General features: G+C 52.8%; 1 protein-coding gene across 3 annotated transcripts in view; it reads right to left on the bottom strand.

Annotated features, from left to right (window-relative positions):
• The window catches only part of SQSTM1 (sequestosome 1), a 16393-nt gene extending 9554 nt beyond the window's left edge, over nucleotides 1–6839 (bottom strand). Inside the window, exons 1-5 of one of the 3 annotated variants that reach the window (XM_003799157.3) lie at nucleotides 6547–6839; nucleotides 3847–3942; nucleotides 3171–3400; nucleotides 2935–3076; nucleotides 1313–1393 (exon numbers count right to left, since the gene is read on the bottom strand). In XM_003799157.3, coding sequence (XP_003799205.1) covers nucleotides 1313–1393; nucleotides 2935–3076; nucleotides 3171–3400; nucleotides 3847–3942; nucleotides 6547–6751 — 754 coding nt within the window. In that variant the 5' untranslated portion in view covers nucleotides 6752–6839. Of the gene's footprint in view, nucleotides 1–1312; nucleotides 1394–2934; nucleotides 3077–3170; nucleotides 3401–3846; nucleotides 3943–4058; nucleotides 4165–6546 lie in introns of those variants that run through there. The other 2 variants (XM_023518741.1, XM_023518740.1) reach the window with 2 other exon arrangements.
• Nucleotides 6840–8054: the final 1215 nt, after the last annotated feature.

The raw sequence follows: 8054 nt of genomic DNA, 5'->3' as shown, positions 1-8054 counted from the left end.
GGGAGACTGAGGCAAGAGAATCACTTGAGCCCAAGAGTTTGAGGTTGCTATGAGCTGAGACGCCATGGCACTCACTCTACCTAGGGCGACATAGTCAGACTGCCTCAAAAAAAAAAAAAAAAACTTTGGAGACTGAGGCAGAGAATCACTTAAGTCCAAGAGCTGGAGGTTGCTGGTGAGCTGTGACGCCACAGCACTCTACCAAGGGAGACATAATGAGATTCTGTCTCAAAAAAAAGGAAAGAATGAAAAAGAAAAAAGAATATCAATTTCTTTTCTTCATTCTCTCAAGAGCCTCTAACACCAGTACAGAACCCATAGGTGGTCTGAGCTGTTTCGTTTGGTAGCAGCAATGCCAAGATGTCACTACTGTCTCAAACCAAAATGAGTGGGGTTGAAGTAGATGGCGATCACACCCAGTAGCCACAGGAAAGGGTGGTAGGCAGTGTAGTGTGTGGGCACCCCTCCCATCAGCATTCCTTCAGACATTAGAGACAACCTTTGAATTTGCTGGGTGGACACTGCCTGCCACTGCAGTACAAAGATGAGCTCTCTTCTAGTCTGCAATCATGATCCCTTATAACCTTGAACTGGAAGTCGCCTTTATTTGCTGATTTTTACTGCCACAAGCCTAACCCTGCAGCACCCAGTTTCACACCCTTGGATGTACGATGCTGCCACAGGGCGTATCTCAAAGCCTACACTGGAGGTCAGATGGCACCATTCTGGAGGGGGATACTGGGGTTCGCTCACCCCAGCAGACATTTTCTGCAACCTGAGGCACCATGTCACACAGAACACCTGTCTCCACTGCTCCCTCCCCCCAAACTCTGTCATAGGCCCAGCACTCAAAAACACCCTTGGAAGCTTTGAGGTTTGCAAACAAAAAGGAAAAAACAATAAATGGCATCTCCACTAACTACTATCTAAGTCTGCAAGTCTAAACCTCAAGGCTAAGTTTAGGGGGAAACATGGACTGTTGTTCTCTCAATGAAGGACAGTTGGGAGATAGGCTGGCCTTGAAATCATAGCTGGTCACCCTCCCTACGGGGATGATCCCAGCCAAATGCTGGTTGATTCCACTTCACTGCATCATAGAAAGCTTGAGAATTTGTCAAAGAATTTAACCTTGAGTTGCATGTGGCCCATTGCTTGGCAAAGGTTGATCTGAGGCAAGAAAACCTCACCAGTGTTAAGGACATGTCAATTACCCATTCTTCTGAAGGATCCCAGGTAAAAGTTACAGAAGGTACGTAGTGAGTTACTGAAGCCCTCCGCTGATGTGAAAGGATGGATAAGGAGGCTCACTCACCCAGAGGGCTGAGGGCAGCTGCCACACTCTCCCCCACATTCTTCAGGAAATTCACACTGGGATCCTCTGATGGACCGGAAGCTTTCATTTTTACAAACAAAAAGATATCTTTAATTCAGTGCTATTGATACTTCTTACAGTCCGATTCATATCCTTGCCAAGGTCCCTGTCATTCCAGGTGACCTCCATCCCAGTTACCTCATTGGCTTCCTCCCCTCCATCTCACTCTGCACCCTCCGCCACATGGGCCACTCTACTTTCTTCTGTGATCCTTGGTTCTTGGTTACCTCATGGAGCTTAGTACAAACATTGACCACATCTTAGATATGCTATTTATTCAAAGTTAAACAAACATCCTCACCTTTGTCCAAAAGGATGAAGTGAATCAAAAGATACAATAAGATTAATAAAATCAGAATCGGGTGGTGCCTGTGGCTCAGTGAGTAGGGCGCCAGCCCCATATACCAAGGGTGGTGGATTCAAACCCAGCCCTGGCCAAACTGCAACAAAAAAACAGCCGGGCATTGTGGTGGGCGCCTGTAGTCCCCGCTACTCGGGAGGCTAAGGCAGGAGGATCGCTTAAGCCCAAGAGCTGGAGGTTGCTGTGAGCTGTGATGCCACAGCTCTCTACTGAGGATGACAAAGTAAGACTCTGTCTCTAAAAATTAAATAAATAAAATTTTAAAAAATCAGAATCTAAACATGTAGAATGTAAGCTGGGCATGGTAGCTCACGCCTGTAATCCTTGCACTTTGGGAGGCTGAAGAGTTCAAGACCAACCTAACTAAAAGGAAGACCCTATGTCTACTAAAAATAGAAAAATTATCTGGGTGTAGTGGCAGGTGCCTGTAGTCCCAGCTACTTGGGAGGCTGAGGCAAGAGGATCACTTGAGCCCACAAGTTTGAGGTTGCTGTGAGCTATGCTGACAGCATCATACTTAGAGTTGAACAACCTTGGCTCTGATTTTCCTGACAATGATCACAAAAGAAAATAGTGTATCACAGAGATCCAGAGGCCAGAAGGGCCTCTCTTCCTCTACCTTGGGGGCACCTCAAGGGCAGCCTGGTGAGGTGAAAGAGCCAAGCGGTAAATTAATGGCCTTAGGCACTTAGTTACACATTGATTTCCCTATTTTTGAAATGGAGAATAGTGCTCCCCACTTTACAGGGTTCTTGTGAGGACTGAAGGGAAAGGAAGACTATGAGGTGTCGAGCCCGCCATGGGCATGGCAGGGATTCAGGACACAGGGAAGGCTGGCTAATAGACCTGCACATGGCTTGGTGCCTGTGGCTCAAGTGGCTAAGGCACCAGCCACATACACCTAAGGTGGCTGTTTCAAATCCAGCCTGGGCCCACCAAACAATAATGACAGCTGCAACCAAAAAATAGCCGGGCGTTGTGGCGGGCACCTGTGGTCCCAGCTACCTGGGAGGCGGAGGCAGAAGACTCGCTTGAGCCCAGGAGTTAGAAGTTGTTGTGAGCTGGGATGCCATGGCACTCTACCCAGGGAGACAGCTTGAGGCTCTGTCTCAAAAAAAAAAAAAAAAAAAAGAGAGACCTGCACACAGGGGATGCCTGGCAATTCTCATCATTCAAAAGCCACTTCAAATGCAAGCCTCACCTGATTCTGCTGTGGGGCTGGAGTGGGCATCCCCTGCTCGAGGAGGACGCGGGCTCCAGTTCCCTGGTGGGCCCATTTCCCAGCCTGGCCACCCAAAGTGCCCATGTTTCAGCTTCCGGAGCCAGCGGCTATGAGAGAAGGCCTGGGAGAAGAACAAACAGAGGGCAAGGCAGTGAGACGCAGGGACTCTTGCCACCCTGTGTCACACCCGAAGGCTGCATGGAGGACCAGCTCACCTCGGAGAGGTACCCAGAGGGACTGGGGAACACGAGCTTGCTGTGCCCCCTGTGTAGGCCCTTCCCCTCACAGACACCACACAGGTCATAGTTTGGGCAGACACTGCACTTGTAGCGTGTTCCCACCACAGGCCCATTGCAACCATCGCAGATTACATTGGGGTGCACCATGTTGCGGGGTGCCTCCTGAGCACATGGGGAACGGTGGTCCCGCCGGCACTCCTTCTTCTCTGCAGAGAGGAAAGAGAGAGCCATTAGGGCATAGCCTCTTGAAGTCCTCCCTCTCCCTTGTCACTATGAGACTGTCACAGCAACCCCCTCCCCAACCTCACTCCCTCCAGCCACTCCCTCCAGCCACTGAGTCAACAAAGCAACCAAGAGCCTGGGATCCCAGTCCCAGCACCTGTTAACAGACTCCTGTGGCCCAGGTAGCAGCAACACAACAGGGGGCCAGGTCTGCACACCTTGGGTCTTATTCCTCACCAAGGGCCCCAAAGGTGCCCCCAGCCCTAGTGTGAGCACAGATTATTCTCTCTCAGGCCAGCACAGCACTTGTTATATCCCAGACTTATGCAGCCCTCAGACTCCTGGCCTCTTCTTTGGAAGAAACTCAATTCCTATTTTTTTCTCAGCAGGAAGCATCTGATTTCAGGCAGCACACCAGAGCAGCCCTTACCTTTAATATAGATTCGAAAGATGTCATCCTTCACGTAGGACATGGCCATTGTCAGTTCTTCATCACTGGAAAAGGCAACCAAGTCTCCGTCCTCATCTAGATTGTTTAAAAGACAGTACATAAGCACCCAGGGACTCAGTTGGATACCCGCTGCTTAAGTGACTGAGGTCAGTACTGAAGGGGCTCCTGTGGGGATATAAACTGAAACCTACCTGCCAGAGCCAACAGAAACAGGGATGAGGCAAGATGAACCTTCACTCTGGCACTGCTGGATAGCAAGTGCCCCAGCCTAGGCCCTGGACCACAGCTATATGCAGGAGGCAGGAGGCATGTATATATGGGTAGCAGCAATGTCTGGCTGCTTGCTGCTTGGCCTCTGGGCCAGCTGCCCCTTCAGAAAGGTGTCTCCTCAGTCCACATCTGACCAGGCTCAGATTGGTCTTGAGCTGTGGAGTTGAGCATAGGTGATCCTTTCCTATGCCCTGTTCTCAAGGGGCCCAGCCTTCCCAATGCCTGGGGCTTCTGGCAGTTTAGGAGTAAAAGAGATAGATTATCTGCCTGCTTCCTGCCCCAACAAAGCTAATAAAAACTGTATTTGTATGTAGTCTCCAGTTTTTACATGTTAGCTGAAAAGGCTGTAAAGTACCACCATGCAAGCCAAACTACACCATACAGCTGCAGGCTTTTGGGCCACCAGAAGCAAAATCACCTATCATAAGAGTGTCACCAAGGGGTGGGGGGGCAGGAACAACCCAAAATGTCTCTCAACTAATGACCAAATAAAATGTGGCCTGTCCATATAACGAATATTCAGCCACAAAAGGAAATGCAGTAACATGGGCCATGACCTAGGTGAACCTTGATCATATTATGCTAACTAAAAGGAACCAATTATAAGACTACATTGTATGATTCCATCTATATGAAATGTCCAGTCAGGGCTCAGCACCCGTAACTCAGTGGTTACAGCGCAGATCACATACACCAGGCCTGGCGAGTTCAAACCCAGCCCGGCCTGCTAAACAATAATAACAACTACAATAACAAAAAATAGCTGGGCATTGTAGCAGGTGCCTGTAGTCCCAGCTACTTGGAAGACTGAGGCAAGAGAATTGTTTAAGCCCAAGAGTTTGAGGTTGCTGAGAGCTGTGATGCCATGGTACTCTACCGAGGGCAACCTACTGAGACTCTGCCTCAAAAATTAATAAATAAATGAATGAATGAATAGATGGGTGGCACCTGTGGCTCAAAGGAGTAGGGCACTGGCCCCATATGCCAGAGGTGGCAGGTTCAAACCCAGCCCCAGCCCAAAAAAAACCTACAAAAATAAATAAATAAATAGAAAGAAATGTCCTGTCAGGGAAAAAAATGTACTGAAAGCAGATGAGTGGCTGCTGGGGGGATTGGAGGATGGAGGTATGACAGAAAGGATGTAGGGTTTATAAAGTGATGAAAAGATTCTAAAACGGATTGTGATGATGGTCCACAAACCTATGATGATGGTCCACAAACCTATCACTATGCTAAAAACCACTGAACTGTTTCCTTTGAATTGGTGAATTGTATAGTATGGGAGTTATAGCTCAATAAAGTTACATAACTAGGCTCAGAGCCTATGGCTCAAGTGGCTAAGGCGCCAGCCACATACATCTAAGGTGGCAGGTTCGAATCCAGCCTGGGCCGCCACAAACCATTTATGTCTGCAGCCAAAGAATACCCAGGTATAGCCAGGCGGGCGCCTATGGTCCCAGCTACTTGGGAGGCAGAGGCAGGAGACTGGCTTGAGCCCAGGAGTTGGAGGTTGCTGTGAGCTGTGATGCCACAGCTCTCTACCCAGGGGTACAGCTTGAGGCTCTGTCTCAAAAAAAAAAAAAAAAGTTACAAAACTAGCAGGAAGGTTGGCAGCACTCCAGGGGGAGGTACCAGCACTGTCCCCTCCCAGAGGCGGGCCTTCGCCACAGGCCTTCGTCCAGGCCACAACCATCTCCTAACCCCACCCCCAGCAGCCATTGGTCACACTAGAGCAGCAGGAACCTGAAGTAGCTCCTGGGCTTCTATTCCCACACTAAAACCTCTGAAGAACGTTCTGATCCTGTCCGTCTCTCCACTGCCAATGTAGAGTTTGTACTCAGCCTGGCCTCCAGCATTCTACTGGCGCTCAATTCCCCACCTCTTCTGTCCATGCGTCCAGGCCGCACAGCCCTGAGGACCCACTCTCCGCGTTTGTTTATCTGCGTCACTCCCTCTCCTCTGCCAGCTTTTCCTAGGATCTTCAGGGGCATTATCCGAACCTACCACCTGGTAGCAAGATGTAACCCGAGTGCCCGCCTCACCACTCTTCCCGCGGAGAGCCAGAGAGGACGTCCCGGAGCGTCCTCGCCAAGATCGGCACCATCATGGAAGGGGGAGGGGTGGCACCTACGCCCCCAGGCCCCAGAGGGGCAGCGCTGAGTAGAGAGGTCAGGGCCCAGACGGGCCTCCGTCACCACTCTTAGTCACCAGGCTGGTACGCAAGACAGAACTGGGAGCCTATGCCAGCCTTCGCCCGCCTAGTGAGAAGCCAGAGCAGAAGACCCCCTTCACGGTCCACCAGATCGCCGAGAAAGAAGGGGCGATCACCCCCTCCCTGCAGGGCCAGGCACAGAAGGCTGGGTCTATACTGCGTGTCCGCACCCCCGCGCTGCTCCCAGGCCCTCTCACCGCGGTAGTGCGCCTGAAAGCCGCCAGGCCGCAGCGCGGGGAACAGGGCGGCCACCCGACTCAGTAGACGCTGGCAAGGCCCGGGGCCACCTGCGGCCTCGGCTTCTGCCTCAGGCTCTGGGCTGAAGCAGAAGCTGAAGCGGCGGATCTCGCGCGCCGCGTCTTCCTTGCCCAGAAGGTAGGCCTTCACGGTGAACGACGCCATAGCCGCCGGTTAGGGAGCAGCACCGCCCGCATCGCCCGGGTCCCCGGCGCGCGACTTTTGTTGAGAATGCGGAAGCCCCGCCCCGGCCGGCCCCCAACGGGGCGTGGCCTGTTCCCTTTGGTCCCCACCCCCGCAGCTGCTCGCGAGTCGCCCTGTCTGGGCCCCGCGCCCTCTGCCACCAGCCCACTGCAGCCCCCTCCGGCTGTCTCCGGTACTCTCATTGCAGACCCCTCACTTCACTGTCTCCAGTGCACTGGGGACCCCAGGAGACCAGTCCCAGCATTTATCGGGGCTTGAGCGCTTGTCTCTGCACCTGGCGGGGGGGGGGGGGGGGGGGGGGGGGGGGGGGGGGGGGGGGGGGGGGGGGGGGGGGGGGGGGGGGGGGGGGGGGGGAGGGGATGATCCACGAGGGTCCCGCCCCAGGCCCCTCCCAGACTGGAGCCTGGCTGTGACTCAGCAGTACGGTCACCAGGCCGCCAAGGATGCCTAAGGCAGGGCTGAGACGGGACACAGAGAGGCTTAATACCAAGAAGCTCCTAAGCCATCCAGTGGACACCGTGGGCCAGAACAGGCTGGCTCTCAGGGTGCTGTCCCCACCCTGCCATGGTCAGCATCCCAGGTGGCAGGCTACTCCATTGCCTATAGCATCTCCATGATGGGCGCCTAAGTGGGCTGAAGGACAGACCCTGAGTCTGGCCTGAGCACCAGAGAAGTTACCTGTTTAATAGGGGTGCAGTTGAGAGGTACTGGAAGAACATAGGGGCAGAGGCTGGTGAGCGCTTCCATGTCCATCCGGCCAAAGAGCCACCTAAGCCTTTCTGAAGTGCAGTGGTCACCAAGTGTTTACTGTAGCCCAAGAGTCATGGGCGCCAGACACCACCTGTCGGCACAGGGTTCAATTCAGTAGATGGTGGTAAAGAGCCTGTGGGGACTCAGGTCTGTTGGGATTACAGGAAGCCAAAGGGGGGCAGACCAAAGTCCTCCAGCTAGGAAACCAAGAAAAGGTGCTATTAGGTGACAAAAGTGACCTGTTCTCAATGCCTGGGCAAGAAGTTGGGCAGGAAGGGCATGTCACCCTATGGAGCCTCCCAGGCAGGGCCCTGTGGGTAGGAGGTACATAACCTGCTAGATCTAACTCATGTCCTTTCACGCTGGGCCTGGTGGAAGGAGAAAAAAAATCTGGAGGGGGAAACCAGGGGCATGTTGAGTGGCTTGTGCCTAGTCAGGTGCAAAGGGAATTTGCTTGTAGGGGGGGACAGCAGGGCTTGCCCACAGGTGTGACTGAGTTTTCCCCCCCCCCAAC

Source organism: Otolemur garnettii, unplaced genomic scaffold (genome assembly GCF_000181295.1).
Source record: "Otolemur garnettii isolate 467f Iridium unplaced genomic scaffold, OtoGar3 scaffold00146, whole genome shotgun sequence".
In the NCBI taxonomy this organism is placed as follows: Eukaryota; Metazoa; Chordata; class Mammalia; order Primates; family Galagidae; genus Otolemur; species Otolemur garnettii.
This window is presented reverse-complemented; position numbering and strand designations above follow the sequence as displayed.